The sequence below is a fragment of the Haliotis cracherodii genome, unplaced genomic scaffold, assembly GCF_022045235.1.
Source record: "Haliotis cracherodii isolate W230 unplaced genomic scaffold, xgHalCrac1.p SCAF_11, whole genome shotgun sequence".
Taxonomy (NCBI): domain Eukaryota; kingdom Metazoa; phylum Mollusca; class Gastropoda; order Lepetellida; family Haliotidae; genus Haliotis; species Haliotis cracherodii.
Window position 1 is genome coordinate 11,299,793 of NW_027266266.1, and position 18,556 is coordinate 11,318,348.

General features: G+C 39.4%; 1 protein-coding gene across 2 annotated transcripts in view; it reads left to right on the forward strand.

Annotated features, from left to right (window-relative positions):
* Positions 1–18,556, forward strand: part of LOC139456215 (switch-associated protein 70-like) — a 56,499-nt gene that overhangs the window by 9,892 nt on the left and 28,051 nt on the right. For both annotated transcript variants that reach the window (XM_071237794.1, XM_071237795.1), the window contains exons 2-3: positions 9,348–9,947; positions 14,175–14,321. In XM_071237794.1, the coding sequence (XP_071093895.1) occupies positions 9,348–9,947; positions 14,175–14,321 (747 nt within the window). The remainder of the gene's footprint in view (positions 1–9,347; positions 9,948–14,174; positions 14,322–18,556) is intronic.

An 18,556-nucleotide genomic window follows, 5' to 3' on the forward strand; every position in this document is an offset into this window, starting at 1 on the left:
GCGCTGTTGTAGGTCCTTATTGACCCACACAGTGTAACATAGCAACTGGACTGTTGAATAAATAGCGCTGTTGTAAGTCCTTATTGACCTACACAGTGTAACATAGGAACTGGACTGTGGAATAAATAGCGCTGTTGTAGGTCCTTATTGACCCACACAGTGTAACATAGCAACTGGACTGTTGAATAAATAGCGCTGTTGTAAGTCCTTATTGACCTACACAGTGTAACATAGCAACTGGACTGTGGAATAAATAGCGCTGTTGTAGGTCCTTATTGACCCACACAGTGTAACATAGCAACTGGACTGTTGAATAAATAGCGCTGTTGTAAGTCCTTATTGACCTACACAGTGTAACATAGGAACTGGACTGTGGAATAAATATCGCTGTGTGTAGGTCCTTATTGACCTACACAGTGTAACATAGGAACTGAACTGTGGAATAAAAATCGCTGTTGTAGATCCTTATTGACCCACACAGTAATGTCGGACACAGCAACTGGACTGTTGAATGAATGTCATCATGTAGTGGAGCTGTGATGGTGCTAAATATGGTTGATGACTTTACAATGTTCATGAATCCAGTCCTCGTAATTCACGCCAACCTGCAAGCCCGACACTACTGACGACGAGTACTAATCGAATGATGGTAGTCCTCATTGACTGAATAGTTGAGGGTGATGATTCTGAAGCAGTTGTCAATGCTTCAATTTAAATACAAATTGGAACCGAATTAAACTGTTAGCAATTGTAAACATAGTAAGCATATTTGTGTCGTTCAACTGGACTGGCTACAGACACTGAGGACGAGTGAAATAAGGTAAACACTAGTCCTGTGGGCTAACATGAAAAAAGGAATTTTTAGGCAGAAGCGATATCTTTTCAAACTGAGTTATTTTACTTGTCTTTTTTTTAGCAATATGGAACAAGGGCAACTCAGTCGACAATGAGGACTGCATTGTACTGAGTTGTATCTCTTAGCAATACCAGGATTTGCTCATTGCATTTTGGTTGTTCTTGAATCATTGTAGGATCCTGTGTTTCCAAGTAGGATTGGGCCAAGAAAGTCTCAGGACTCGACTATGAGGACCGATTCATGAGAAGGTCCAGTCAGATTGCCGATTGGGTCGGGTCCGAGGGTCCTTTTTTTCGCAATCTTTTGTTTTGTTATACCGAGTTTAAAGTTTATGAAGCCTTTAAACCGTCCTCTGTTTCATTGCAGTAACTTAGCAGCAAACCGTGAAATGTTATAAAATTATAATACCAGACGCCATCTTGTTTTCTGGCAGACGAGTCAATATTCATCATATGACTGGTCAATGCTGATCACATGACAAGTCAATATTTGAGGTCAGTGTCAGATACATTATTTGGGGGTCAACATTGAAATGGTTTGTTTCGTCATGTGGTACGGATTAATACGTAGAGATAGGAAAAGCGTACTACAATAATCTGGTAATCCCATGCACATGGTGCAGTCCTAGTGTGTATAGGCCTGGACACCTGGCTCTCTCATTTAGGAACGTATTTCCTTTACTCGCTTCCTTAGTGATTAGCATGACTAAGATCCCAGTTACAGCTCCAAAATAGGATTCCCATTGAAATGATAGTTCATTCATGCACACATGCATGTATTCATGCATACATCATTATGATGTTAAAGTGAGGCCTTTAGAATTAGTGTTTTAAGAAATAGAATAATTATTAACCATCTGTGAACTCGTTGAATGTCTTTTGTCAATATAATAAGCAGTTGTAATTTTGAAAAGTTTAGCCCTTCCTCCTCATTGAGCATATGTTGAGGAAAGTAATTTAGGTCTGGACTTGCCAGGTTTATTCAGTCAGTTTAAGCCGGATCTATGGCGGATCCATGGTAGATTTTCACATCTATGGCAGATCCATGGAGGGACACGGATCCATGGTAGATTTTCACATTTATGGCAGATCCATGGTAGGACACGGATCCATGGTAGATTCTCACATTTATGGCAGATCCATGGTAGGACACGGATCCATGGTAAATTCTCACATCTATGGCAGATCCATGGAAGGACACAGATCCATGGTAGATTCTCATATCTATGGCAGATCCATGGAAGGACACAGATCCATGGTAGATTCTCACATCTATGGCAGATCCATGGAAGGACACGGATTCATGGTAGATTCTCATATCTATGGCAGATCCATGGAAGGACATGGATTCATGGTAGATTCTCATATCTATGGCAGATCCATGGAAGGACATGGATCCATGGTAGATTCTCATATCTATGGCAGATCCATGGAAGGACACGGATCCTTGGTAGATTCTCACATCTATGGCAGATCCATAGTAGGACATGGACCCATGGTAGATTCTCACATCATGGCAGATCCATTGTAGATCTCACATCTATGGCAAATCCATGGTAGGATACGGATCCACAGTAGATTCTCACATCTATGGCAGATCCATGGAAGGACACGGATTCATGGTAGATTCTCATATCTATGGCAGATCCATAGTAGGACACGGATCTATGGTAGATTCTCACATCTGTGGCAGATCCATGGAAGGACACGGATGCTTGGTAGATTCTCACATCTATGGCAGATCCATAGTAGGACATGGATCCATGGTAGATTCTCACATCTATGGCAGATCCATTGTAGATCTCACATCTATGGCAAATCCATGGTAGGATACGGATCCACAGTAGATTCTCACATCTATGGCAGATCCATGGAAGGACACAGATCCACGGTAGATTCTCACATCTATGGCAGATCCATGGAAGGATACGGATCCTTGGTAGATTCTCACATCTATGGCAGATCCATGGAAGGACACAGATCCACGGTAGATTCTCACATCTATGGCAGATCCATGGAAGGACATGGATCCTTGGTAGATTCTCACATCTATGGCAGATCCATGGTAGGACACGGATCCATGGTAGATCCATAGTAGGACACCGTTCATGGCAGATCCATGTTTGAACACGGATCCGTGGCAGATTTTCGCAACAGCTGCCATATTTAAAAAATAATATCTGTCTAATAATATCAGGAATATTGCAAGTGTGGTGTTTAACAAGAAACAAACACTCATTGATCATAAGTATAATCAGTTATTATTCAATGTTCTCATAAAGGTTGTTGTTACATTCATAGCAATGTTCTGGAAGCATGCATTTTTCAAGCAACAGACTTTCTTCTTCACTATAAATTAATTGTTTTCCTACGTTATGAGTCTTAAAGGGTGCATGGGTGGCCCAGTCGTCTTAGGCACCGCGATTTGCTGTGCAGAGTTGCGTCCCTTGGGCGTGCCAGAAACCTATGATTGTGTTTGTCGAATCCTGGTTCGCCCCGATTATGTTTCTAGGTTTGTCAGCACCATACCCATGCTTGTGGGTTTCACCTTAGTGGTAAACGTCTGAGACCTGCATCACTTCAGGCTTTCCTCCCACATTCAGCTGACGAGCCGCGATATAACTGTAATAATGTAAAAAGCGGTGTTAAACCCAACTCACTCACTCACTCACTCACTCACTCACTCACTCACTCACTCACTCATTAACTCACTCACTCACTCACTCACTCACTCACTCAACTGACTGACTGCAACTTCAAATTTTCTTGTTCTTATTTCAATAAGCTGGATGTAGCACTGGTCTTTAATATTCACTGCAGTACAGTTTTTGTATAGGGGAGGTGGGGTGAAATGGGGTTAACGTCGCGTCCAATATTGTTGCACTTATATAGCGACGTGCATGCACGTGTGTGTGTGGCATTAGTCACTTTTATGGATACCGGTAGTATTAAGAGCTTATGGTCACATTGATCAACAAAATGAAATACAGTTTTCGAGATAATAAGGAAATGTAGGCATCTTTGTGGGTAGCATCGGTAATGGTGACGAAGTTTTTATAAGTCACTTGCTTGGTAATTTTGCGATTTTCGTTTACACTATTTTGACACACAAAGTAAATATTTCACCTGAGCATTGCTTTTTTTATAGTGTGTATATTTTTTTACTGTCAAAATGTGTAACATATTTATTAAACGTCTAAATATTCAGTTATTTTACAAAGTGACTGAAAAACATTTCCATCTGTATTATTATGATAACGAATTCCAAACATTTTGATGTTTAATGTCATCACCAAGAGACTGAAAATGTTACGTTGAAAAGTACATTTCTATGTTGTTTGGCTTCTAATCCTACATAATAATCTGTTGTGATGTTTGTAGGCCCTTTTGATCGTCTTAATCAATCTGGACAGATTTTTTAGTCAAAATGACTGAAATATTTACACATTTTAAAAATTGCCTGAGAGAATCACATTTTACAAATTGACGGTAATCTATACACGCTTACAAAGGAAATGACCTGTGAAAACAACGTCTATCGCGCATTGAAGAATCTCCCAACCAAGACGTAGAGAAACAAGAACGAATCGGTTCAAATGAAGGAAAACAAAATGCAAATACCATAATTACAACTTACCAAATTTATGTGTATAAATAGGCAGCTTCCTTATTCGAGGAATGTATCCATGAATATCCACACAAAGGAATAATATCCCACTCGTCTGCAGCTATACAAAATAACTTATTCGATGTCACGTGTCTCTGTAACTATCAAATATTCTAAAAGATATATATCGTTTCGGGTGTCAAGTCTCAAGGGTCGGCTGAGAAAGGCCATGTGACAACTATTTTCATTACGTCGACGGTTCCAAAAAAATCCATTGAGTTTGATAACAATGAGCAACCAATCAACGTATTATCAGTTAACCCTTTGAACAAATTGTATGTTGTTTTTACATCGGCACTTCACGCCATGATATGAGTGTATTCCCTTTGTTTTAGTAAACCTAGACATGTAAACACTCACTTTTGACATATCCACTGTGCAAGATAACAGTGATTAATCAATCAACGTATATTCTGTTAATCCTTTGATGACTAGGAACGATCCGTTGATTTACAAAAAAAAGTAAATCAACTGATCATTCACCTCTTGCTGGGCTGCCAAGTGCATATTACATAACCTCACTTCAAACCTGGATTTAGATTGAATAATTACCCCAGACACAATAAATGCCAAATGAGAACCTTTGTCAGGTAATCTAAGTGGTGCTACCACTAATTGTACCTGTAATAAATTCATTAACTGAGCATCAAGTGAATGACAACAAATACACAAGTGTAGGGTTATACGAGAAAACGTGTATGACAACAAGGGAGTAGTAATCGTATTACACAATCCGAAATCCGAAAATGCTTTCACTGCATGGATACTTTTTTTAGTATTAAACTATAACCATCTGGGGTATTTCCAAATGACGACTTCCGATGAGCTCCGCCGTTCTTTTTGTCTGTTTGTTTAGGCTGAAGAAATTATTTAACATGCGCCCTTTGTCGAATCTTTATAGATCACAGTTAACCAATCAGTGTTTATGCAAAAATGCGTAAAACAAATATTGCCTCCAGCCTCCAAGTTTATTTAGCTGTCCTTGCAGATGGTAACCCAGTCTCTGGTCACGCTCAGTTGCGTTGCGTATCATCCGGGTACTCACGGGTGAAAAAACAATAACAAAGGCAACAACCAGTCCGGGGAATGGCGTTAGATCAGTGCCCCTTTAATACCGAGCGCCAGACAGGGTAACAACAAGTACCATCTTTTAACGTCTTTTGGTAGGACGCGGTCGGGGATCGAAACCACGCACCTTCCGCGCTCCGGGCGTACGCTCTATCACTAGACCCCGGAGGCGGTCTTTGTACAGGTGATGTATGTATAGGCGGCAAAGTTGAAATAAAAGACAAAAATGCGCAATAATCGTCAAATGTTACGAAAAGACAACATAATGAAAAAAACACCAATGTGTGCTAAAGAACATCAGTACGCCTGAAAGGACACTAAACAAGTTTAATCGACTTGTGCCGCTGTGTATATAATAACTGCATCCCGAGGTGCACAATGTATTACATTTTCAGCACATCTGAAAAGAGAATGTTGTGCGAGAACAAGCTAATTTACAAAACTTGGAATGTTTTACGAATTGCTGCACCATCTGGCATTCTTTATTGTCAACGCCCTTAGCAGCCTAGGGTCCTTTCGTGCGTACTGACGTTCTTTATTACACATTATTTTTTCTTTTCATTATGACTTCTTTTCGTAACATTTGACTATTATATTGCATACTTTTGATCTTTATTTCGACTTTCTATTTTTAACCGGCGTAAATGTACTTAGGTTTGAAAGCTGAAAAGACAACTTTTGGTAATTATGCAATGTGTTGTTACACTAGTAAAGTTTTGAAATTGATCAGCATGATTTATGCACGCAGCTCCAAATTACCGTATTCGACGTAATAAGCGCCCTGCTTTAATAAGCGTCCACAGCGATAATTGCTAACATATTGACTAGTGAACAATCCCAATTAGCACCCCTTCCGATTGATCAATGTACTCAAGACTTATTTATTCGCGTATAATATGCACTTGTGTGTTATATGCACCCTTAATTATTGGCAATTAAATTCTGGAAAAATATATCTGTTGTACAGAAACTTTTCAGGCTGTCAGCATAAACCACGAAATTTATCTTTCAACTCTGTTTTTTCCACCAAAAGAATATTCTAATAAGAGCCCCCTATTTCTAATTTTGAGAGGGCCCTGGGCGCTTATTACGTCGAATACGGTAATTGGTTTATGATGATTTATTTCGTGTATTTTTACACAAGTACACATCGTATATGGAGCTCTGTATAATTCCTCTGTGATGGGGACAGATTTATAAGCATACCTGTTGGTTAATCCATGGTTATATTTATAACTAAAAAAATGTAAATGCAGAAACAGTTTGAGAAATTATCGGCCATTTATGTGTAATTTAGGTGTTTATCAGTGAACCAAATTACTTTCATTTAACCTTTAGGGCAAAAACTCCTAACATGTTAACATCCCAAGCTATGTTTTGTAGACGGAAGAAAAAATAAATTCTCCAGTCTTACTCGGGACAGGATCAGTGAAGGTCAAAGGTCACTTCCTTTACTTGTGTGTGTGTAGATGTAAGTCTTGTAAGAGGGTCTTAGCATTAGGCAAAGTCTGTGTAAACAAGAGCTGCTTAGACTGACTGACTAATACATGTTCTCCAAGCAGGTTAATGGTGGGTCTAGAGGTTGCAGCTTAAGGATGTAAAGGTCTAGGGTTTTACTTCCAGTGTTTGAAATAATTTTAAAACCCAACAAGACAGTCGGGCAGGTGACCCATAAATGTTGCCTGCCCATCTTCAAAGTTACCTGCCCGCATTCAGACATTATAAATTTGGAAAATCAGAAAAAATAAGAGACAAATCGCATCTTGATTCAGTTGAAATAATGCAAAACAGTCACTTTAGAATCTACGAGGTAGGGGTGACTATTGGTCTGGAAATCACTATTGCGATAACTATTGATATTGAAAGAAACTATTGCGATAACTATTGGAAAATCACAAAAAACAAAGAGACAAATCGCATCTTGATTTAGTTGAAATAATGCAAAACAGTCACTTTAGAATCTACGAGGTAGGGGTAACTATTGGTCTGGAAATCACTATTGAGATAACTATTGATATTGAAAGAAACTATTGCATAACTAGGGCTGCAACGATACAGAAAGGTCACGGTACGATACGTATCTCGATATTCTGGTCACAATACGATATGTATCGCGATGCGCAATGATAAAAAAGATTACTCCAGTACTAAAGCATATATTGAATTTCAAGGCTTGAAGCATGTCAGGATTGGACCTTTCATGATTTTGGAACAGTCAAAATTATTATATAATAACAAGACTACCGGTACTTGTCAAGCTTCAAAGTGGAGCGTTCGGTTCCAAATTCAATTTAGCGGGGTTAAATCTACAGGTAACCTAGCTCTACATTGAACACAGTATGTTTATCTCCTTAATATATATATAAAACTGATTGTACATACTAACGTAAATATTACTTATATTACTCGGCATGGTCAGTTGCCACCAGTTTGTAATCATAGATGCAGGGAGGTTTCAACAATGTAAGAGAAAAACTCACGACTGCGTTTCTGACGTATTGTCAATTTCGAAGTGAAACATCATTTGTGAATGAAAGATTTTAGGTTAAACGATTCAAATAATAACAAATTTTTCTCTATCCTATGTACCGGAACAGATGAAATACTGCCATACGTATCGTATGAAAAGTGTATGACATACATAGATGTATAATGTTCTATTTATTGCCAAAAAAGATGTCGACATACAGAGGCGAATTTTAGTGTTTAACTATAAGGACAGCAAGTTGCCAAGGCAGCGGAACCATAATTTGTCGAATGACGTCAACAGCTATGACATCGTTTCTAGTGTGACGTCATTCCAACCTCACGTCACACTAAGATTTGAATGATGTCAACAATGCTGTCTGGATGACATAAAAAATACACTGATGTCTCGTGATGTGAGTGAGTATATTTGTACGCTACTTTTAGCAATATTCCAGCAATATCACAGCCAGGAATCGAACCAGGGTCTTCGGCATGACGACCAACCGCTTCAACCACCAGGCTACCCGACCGCCCCTCTCGTAATGTGATATGACCCTAGGGTGGATGTGATTTTTATGAACCGGGATATGTTTCCTCATGGGTAATAAACCAGAATACCAGTAAAACTGTGCAGTCAAGTGTGGATAATGGCAGATGTATTGCATGCAGGATACCTGATACAGTAGTGAGACGGACATCCTGGTGGTCAAGGAAATTGTATGGTTTATCAGAGCTCCAGATAAGCTTTTGGTGTTGTGGGTATTTTACGCATGCATTTTAAAATCATTGGGTATCAGTAATTCTATCTGGGTATTCAAATTTCTGTTACCCACTAGTTTTTGCACATGTGGGTATTTAAGTTAAATATTTAAAAACACTATTCATCTAGTCTCTGCAAACTGGTGTCGTGTGGGTTCGAGAGCTTTGTAGGACTCAAACATACCACGATACTTCCACAAGAAAGTGTGATGGCAAATGATCATGATGTAACTATGATCGTGGAGTTTGACAGGGTTGACGGAATGTCCGTTTATAATTTCAAAATAAGTTGCTGATTTGCGAATCGAATACGCAGGGTTACTGCACAATATTTTGATGATACGCACAAGTTTTAGTTTTGTAGCGTATCTGTAATGTTCGTTGCGTATTTGATACGCTTGGATTTTATTTTACTGAGTATTTCTGCATTTCTGGTGCGTATTTCACATAGATATGCAGCTTATCTGGAGCTCTGTATACTTTTAAAATCCACAATTTTAACTGACTTATCAAACCTTTGTTTTTATAGGTGTTAACGAACAATATCGGCCGGGTGTTTGATGTGGAGAAGGCCGAGGAACTGCTGGACAACATCGAATACACAACAGGGTTGCCGTCCTTGAACTTCACCAAGTTCTATGAGGTCATCGAAAACGACTTACTGTTTCAACTGAACGGCAACCTCAGCAGCAGCTCCACATCGCACATCTTGGAACAAATAGACAATATCTGCTGGATGCTATGCGAAACAAAATACGTAAAAAAGAACAACAATGACACAGGACAGGTGCAGAAGTTGTACGACAAGGAAATATTCAAGCTGGTCAAAGTGTTTAATTTCTGTGTGGAAGTGAGCGAGGATGACAGTCAAGTTATTTTTCCACTGACAATTGACGTAGAGGAGGCTCAGCATGTGTGCTGTATCATGTCCCGGAGCCTGGGGCTGTGTGCCGATCGCAAGCGGGAGTTTTCCAGGAAGGGAGATAATCCACAGCTAGGGGATCAGGTGGTTGATTTTCCTGCTTTTCTTGATGGACTAGAGGCTTGTTTTCATGATCTGAGTGCGATGGACCTATCACAGGGCATACACGAGGTGCATGATATGATTATTGGAGATACGCTAAAGAAGGTATGCACACTTCACGTTTTTCATATCGTACTGATACTTTTTTAAGTTGGTTGGTTGGTTGGTTTGTTGTTTTACGCCGCACTCAGCAATATTCAGGCTATATGATGGCGGTCTGTAAATAATCGAGTCTGGACCAGACAATACAGTGATTGACATCATGAGCATCAATCCGTGCAATTGGGATTCATGACATGTATCAACTAAGTCAGCGAGCCTGACCACCTGATCCCATTAGTCGCTTTTTATGACAAGCATAGTCGTCTTTTACGGAAAGCATGGGTTGCTGAAGACCTATTCTATCTATTTTAAGTGAAATAATAGCTTTAATGATGCTAAGTGTGGTGTTAAAGAGAGGAACAGACAAGGAAATAAAACTTTGTTGTACAATTAAGATCCCGTGAAGATCCGGGGTAGAACAGGTCTTCAGCAACCCATGCTTGCTGTAAAAGGCGACTATGCTTGTCGTAAAAGGCGACTTGCGGGATCGGATGGTCAGGCTCGCTGACTTGGTTGTTGTCATTGTTTCCCAATGGCACAGATTGATGCTCAGGATTTCATCACAGGATTTCTGGTCCAGACGCGATTATTTACAGATCGCTGTTATATGACTGAAATATTGCTGAGTGCGAAGTTAAACAAACAAATAAACAAACATTAATTAATTACATTGTGTACATGGTCTAGACTGAGACTGAAAATGGAAAACATATTGCGGGAAATTGTATCTCTTTCAGAGTTAGATACAGTGAGTGAAATCTAGCTGGTCTGTTAGTCACATAAAAATTGTTGTTTATGTAACTTTTATGGAGAAAGTTACTGGTTCTTATAGATAATCACTTGTCTTGGATTAGTGCTAGATAGTTGTGTTCATTTTTAGCTCGCCTGGGGGTGGTCGGGTAGCCTAGTGGTTAAATCGTTCGCTCGTCACGCCAAAGACCCGGGTTCGATTCCCGAAATAGGTACAATGTGTGAAGCCCATTTCTGGTGTTCCCTGTCATGATATTGCTGGAATCTTGCTAAAAGCGGCGAAAAACCATACTCACTAGCTTTAGCTCGCCTGCCTGAAAGTCAGGTGAGCATCTGTCATGGCCTGTGTCCGTCTTGAACACTGGACCAGTGAAGCCGAGCCTACACATACTTGTTCCCCCCTACAATAATAACACCCAATTTGTTCAACTGTTTCTTTACAGACTGCCATCTTATAGCTGGAACTGACTAACCTCTACAGGCCCTCATTTAAAATAGACCCGTGAAGATACGGGGTAGAATTGGTCTTCAGCAACCCATGCTTGCCTTAAAAGGCGACTATGCTTGTCGTAAGAGGCGACGAACGGGATCGGGTGGTCAGGCTCGCTGACTTGATTGATGCATGTCACCGTATCCCAATTGCGTGGATCAATGCTCATGATGTCAATCACTGGATTGTCTGGTCAAGACTCGATTATTTACAGACCGCCGTCATATAGCTGGAATATTGCTGAGTGCAGCGTAAAAAAACAAACAACCAACCAAGCATACAAATATGCATGTAACATAATCTTGAACACAATAATCTTAACTGTAACGTTAAACCCCATTTCACCTCACCATCTGCATCCTAATACCTGAAACAGTTCAGCCACCTCTGTGGTCTAGTGGTAGAGCATCCGCCCTGAGAGCATCATACCAAAAGACGTTAAAAGATGGTACTTGTTGTTACCCTGTCTGGCGCTCGGCATTAAGGGGCTAACTCAAGGACTGGTCGGCTCGGAGTCAATATACTGTGTCTGAGTGGGGTATTCATGTTAAACTGCGGCATGGTATCTCAGTGAGCTAGCACTATAAATCGGCATCAGTCCGAACTAGTACAAGCAGCCACACACACACGCGATGTTAAACCCAATTTCACCTCACCTCACCTGAAACAGTTCATGATTCATGAACATCTCAGATAAAGGTGTAGTGAAAAGGTAACGAGTCCTTGGCCCAATTGTGACGGAGACTTGCATGTCACTGATTACAAATAAAAGATAAAGTATTATCAGTTCCATCCTGTATAGCGTTATCCATGACCATGCTGTGGCTTGTTATCAGTGAACTAAGAGTCAACATTATCATAAATATGCATACAGTATTCGACGTAATAAGCGCCCCGCTCTAATAAGCGCCCATGGCAATATTTGTTAATATATTGGCTAGAGGACAATTCCAATTAGCACCCTTCCGATTGATCCATGTACACAAGACTTATTTATTCGTGTATAACACGCACTCGTATGTTATATGCACCCTTAATTATGGGCAATTAAATTCTGGAAAAATATATCTGTCATGTATAATATGCACAGACTTTTCTTTTGTATCATTTCAGGCTGTCAGCATTAACCACGAAATTGACGATCTTTCAACTTGTTCACCAAAATCATATTCTCAAAAGAGCCCCCTATTTCTAATTTTGAGAGCGCCCTGGGCGCTTATTACGTCAAATACAGCAATATAAGCTTTTGGCCTCCTGGCCTTCATCAGGCACACGCTATTGGTTTAGCACTCCATAATTCGAGATTCTTCTTCAAATATAGCTGATACTGAACAATATTATCAACATTATCAACTTTTGATAAATATACCTGAAATTGAAAATCATAATCATGATATTTTTCAAAGACAATTGTATTTTTTGTAGGTTTCCATTGAAACAATAGCTTATTTTCTCTTTCCAACGATACACTGGAACATTGTAACACTATGTGAACAGAAACACTACAGTGTGCAGGCTCCAAGATCAGACTGGATCATAACCAGAGCACCAGATAACTTTTTGAGAAATTGAGTTTTTACTTGAGGGTTTCTGCCTTTATCATGTTTATTGGGCTATTACATTTTTCTACGGAAGCCTATTGGGACATTTGTTTTTTTATATTTTTTTCGATAATATCTTGAATTTTCAAGATGCTAAGTTGAAATTTCAAGAAACTAAGTTGAAATTTCAAGATAATAAGTTGAAATTTCAAGATAATAAGTTAACATCCTAAGATGTAAAAATATGTGAATAAGTGAATAATCTTGAAATATCAAGATGCTACAGAAGCTTTTTAGGGCCATTTATTTTTTATATTTTTTTCGATACTATCTTGCAATTTCAAGTTACTAAGTTGAAATTTCAAGATACTAAGTTGAAATGTCAAGATACTATCTTGAAATTTCAACTTAGTATCTTGAAATTTCAACTCCTATATGCTCCCTGTTTTTCAACTGCGTCAAATGGGGACAAGTTTTCTGAGAAACTGCTGAAGTTACATGAATGAAAGTTTGCATGCTTTTCTAAAAGATACTTGTCAAGACTGAGTTCAAAAATTGGTCCTCTAAATTATTTGTTATGACCCTTGATCCATGTTATTTTACTTTTACTTAGCGTCTGCAAATGGGGTCAAGTTTTCTCAGAAAAAAACTACTGAAGTTAGCATATCTTAGAGCATCTTCCCAAGGCAAGAGAGTTAACTGACTATAAAAGTCCAGTTTCCACCCTTGCAGAACAAGGTTGGTATTATGGAGTTATTTTGACTGGACTAGCGAGTCTATGCATAGTCCAATCAAAATCGCGTACTGAAATCGAAATCCGGTTCGTAAACTGTCGTGCAGATTTCGGTCGAATGCAGGATTTGCAAAGCATGTGCACTGCCAACTCGTTGTCAACAGATATTTTCCAAAATCTTTTCATGTTTTTAATCAAGGTGCTCACATGATTTGATGTATTTCGCGATGTAAGACCCGTTTTATCACAATATAGATCATAATTATCGATCAGATCGTCCTGACCGGGGGCCACAATTTTGTGTGAAGCAAACACAAGTGATATGAGATGTGGAATCTGATTGGTCCATAGGAGAGGCTAAGAAGGGACATAAATGGTAATAGCCGCTGGTGGCGCTACTATCGAGCTGAGTAATTCCAGCCTAGTTTGGAAAGGGTGGAAACTGGACTTTTAAAGTCAGTTAACTCTCTTGCCTTGTGAAGATGATCTTAGAGATACTTGTCAAGACTGAGAAAAAATTTTCTAGAGAAGGGACCTTTAGTGTTTTTTCACATTTAATCAGTTTTTCTGATGAGGTAAAGCAGCCCAAGTGGCTATCTCTTTTTAACACTTTAAATGGCTTTTTATAGTTCATATTCACTACTATATGAACAAACAAAATTCTAATGTGCCCCATGGCAGGGGATAGTGATAATGCTGTTTTCTTGTTCCCACAGGGTCACATGGTCAAATTTGGCAACCGACTGACAAGTTGGAAGGAGCGCTGGTTTGTGTTGACTGCCCAGGAGTTGCGGTACTACACGGGGTGTGACGAGCGAGAACTAAAGGGGGCCATTGATGTCACAAAGTCCTGCAAGGTTGAGGTAAGCACGGATCTTGTTTCACATACCGTATATCGCCATCTATGAAACGACCCCTCGTATAAGGCGATCCCCCTGTACAAAATCGATGCTAATTTATATACCCCATTTACAAACATATGTTAAACATATATGTTGACATAAAATTTTCAAACTACAACAAATATGAATTGTTGTTTGTCACAACAAATATGACTTTCATAGAGTCAATGTATGGCATTTATGATATATATATATACATGTATCCATTCTCTGTCCACTAAAATTCGTTTCAAGGCATCAATGGCGGTAATCTGACCGTGGTTGCTATAAATTATGGTGTGTTATGCGATCTTCCGCTCACTTCACATAAGATTTCACCGAAATTAATATAAACTATATTGAATGAAATTTGGATTCAAATGAATAAAATAGATTACAAACAATAATCCAGATATAAAATGAACACTTTTTATGACCAGACAATGTAATAACATGATTAGTTTGCAACAGATTTGCTGACATGGTATTTCCAGTGTTACATGCTCACAGTAATATGTCTGTTTTGGGGAAAAAAACATCAAAACTCTTCATCTTTATGTATAAGACGACCCCCCTTGAAAGCCCCCTAATTCTAGGTACGAAAAACTCGCCTTATACACAGCGATACAATAGTTTATATCATAGATATCATGGATATATGGATTTAAAAACAAGTTTTAGTTCCTCTAATGATAAATTGATGCAGGTTTTTGTTTCGGTTGCTTGTGTGCGTTTCGGTGATGTACATATTGTTTTTGTGTTAATTTGATGTTTGTGGACATGGTAGACTTGCATTCTTTTTAATTGAATTTTCTTTGTGTTTTACATGATGCAGAAATCCTGCACCTCTGCTTCTAAGTTTGACAAACTACTTGTAGTTATATTTGCTATGTGTCATTGTCGATGCAACATTTTTAACAAAGACTGGTTATTGATCATGAAGTTTGTGAATATTTCGCCAATTGTGTGGTACATAAATTACAATTACCATTTTAGTAACAATTCTGACAATCCAGCACATTCGGACATCTCTACAATCTTTTGAAAATGATATTAGATCTGAATTAAAAATTCTTCTGCTTGAAAATCCTGATATCGATAAATAGATATCTTATATTAATATGCTAGCCAATCACAGAAGAGCACTCTATTCTTCCTGGGACTTTGTCTATTGCATTGAATAGTGTTGCTGAGCATTTGCTAGGCAGTTAACATGACCAAGAAAAAAACATTTGAAATGTGTTGCATTTTGTTTACCATTAACAAACATAGCTGCAAGCAAGTCAAAATTACAGAATGCTTCTAATTCCGATGCACAGGTGTCAACGGACCTAAACATCCGGTAAAACCTTAATTAGCTAAATAAAACAGAGGTTAAGGGACCCACCATTTGATATTCTTGTAGGTGTATTTTCTGGGACTGTTTATTTTATTTGATAAAATCCCAGCCCCGCCGAATTCCCAGTGGTCGGTCCCTAAAGTAGGATCATGAGTTGGAGGTGATGGCCTTGTACTGCTTGAATAGCTGGCAGAAATAATCTGTTTGCGAGTGTTATTGCTACATGTTTTCACAACAATCAGTAGTAGGTCATGAATACTTTCATATTTCAAAGGCTATGTGAAAACCATTCTTTTGTTGTTTTGTGCATTGCATGTTTAGCCCATTTGAACCAGCGGTTCATGTGAGCGGTTGTTGTGGCATGCTGTCTGGCAAGGTGACAAGAATTGTATATTAGCTTCAGTGACAGGCAGTCATGGTACCATATGAATCACAATGTCAGTCTGGGACTTCAGCCATTAATCGACCGCCTCCGTGGTCTAGTGGTAGAGCGTCCACCCGGAGAGCGGAAGGTCCGGGGTTTGATCTCCGGCCGCGTCATACCAAAAGACGTTAAAAGATTGTTACCCTGTCTGGTGCTTGGCATTAAGGGGCTAAAACAAGGACTGGTCGGCTCGGGGTCAGTAAACTGCGGCATGGTATTCCAGTGAGCTAGCACTATAAATCGGCATCAGTCCGGACGAGTATAAGCAGCCACACAAACACACACACGTACATGCATGTCTCTATATAAGTGCAATAATCCAAGCCTAAGTCAAGTAAAATCCTTTTGAAAACCAAATGTATGTTTAAGGCAGTGAAATTGACTGAGAGAGGATTAGAAATTTTGAACACCTCCCTTTTAAAAATGCTGGATCTGCCTTTGACCTTTGATAGGGATCATCAAATATGTCCGATGTATATTTATATATTCACTTGTATGAGCATGAGATTGTGTATCATGGACAGACAGTATCTCACTCAGAGTGAGTGTATCACAGTCCTCGGTCTTGGGACCATTATTGTTTATTATTTATATCAATGATGTTGTTGAACGAATATATCGTAGTGTATTAGACAATATGAATACACTAAAATAGACTGAAAATGACGCTAAGAGCTAAGTTCAGGCAATTAGCCACAAAATGTTTTGGCACAGGCTGCAGTAGGATCAACGATATACAAACAAAAATAAGATCAGACGTTTACTCCGATTCTGTGGGTTACGTCGAATACAGTATATAACAATAACGATAATAATAGTCCACTTATATGGCGATGTACTCCATGCATAAGCATGCTCTAAGTGCCTAACCATTATTACCCCAATCAATGGATCAGTGTGAACTCAACAATCATTAACGGGCACGGGTGGCCCAGTCGTCCAAGGCGCCGCGATTCGCTGTGCAGAGTTGCCTCCCTTGGGCACGCCCGAAGCCTATGATAGTGGTTTCGAATCCTGGTTCGCCCTGATTATGTTTCTAGGTTTGTCAGCACCATACCCGTGCTCGTTGGTTTCACCGAAGTGATAAACGTCTGAGATCTGCATCACTCCGGGCTTTCCTCCCACATTAAACATGTTAAACTGACACGCTGCGATATAACCATGATAACTGGAATTCTATTAAAAGAGGCGTTAAACCCAACTCACTCACTCACTACTCCGATGCTGACAACGCGTGGTGGCACATGGTCCTATGGACAATGCACAGGTCAGGTGAAGTTAAGCAACGTCGGTCTCGGTGGGTCCTTGGATGGGTCACCGTGTTCGGCAGCTTGACTCGTGAGAGTTTCTAGGGCCTCGGTCCTGCCCCACCATTGGGCAAGTGACTTTGTTTGAAATGTGCCTCTGTTCACCCAGCAGTGAATGGCTACCCAGTAGGATGGGATGACAGTGTGATTGTTAACCTTTTAGCGCCTAACAGGCAACTTGGGTAGTATACTCCCCATGGAGCTGAGAATGATTGTTGGGTGCACACTGATCCAGTGACCAGGGTAATAATAGCGCTTTGAGCATGTCCCAGTGTGGTGTGGAAATATGTGCAATATAAATGGCCTATTATTATTATTTCAGCACTGCCACTGATTCACTCGAACACTGTGTGAGCGACAATAAATAAAAGTCAATATTGAACAGACTGATCACATTATATGGAGCCACCATTCTCAAACTGAATGATGGATTGATTCCATGAGATAAGACCAAACAGTTGATAAGCAGCTGTTTGTAGACCATTCATTGTGCACACACACGTGCATGCACGTCGCTATATAAGTGCAATAATCTTGGACGTGACGTTAAACCCAATTTCACCTCACCTCACCATTCATTGTGCTCAATTCACCTCCAATTTAAAATATGTACCAACAGAGAATGAAGTATGAATTATTTTTGAGTTTAATAAAATCCAATTATTGATGCACTTTTGCATTGATAGATATAACATCTAGTGTTGTTACCACACATCATAGACCCGTGAAGATCTGGGGTAGAATAGGTCTTCAGCAACCCATGCTTGCCCTAAAAGACAACTATGCTTGTTGTGAAAGGCAACTAACGGGATTGGGAGGTCAGGCAATCCCAATTGCGTGGATCAATGCTCATGATATCAATCTCTGGATTGTCTGGTCCAGACTCAATTATTTACAGACCGCCATCATATAGCTGGAATATTGCTGAGTGCAGCGTTAACCAACCAACCAACCAACCAACCAACCAACTACACATCATAGATGTCTTGCTTGACAACGGTATATGGATCTATACCGAACTTTCACTTTTTACAGTGTTAAAGAAGTTGTTATCCATACAATTGTGTCTACCTTGTCATCCGTCAACTTCTAAGTAATGCCTATCAAACAATTCATAGATGCAGTGATATAAAAATAATAACAGCCT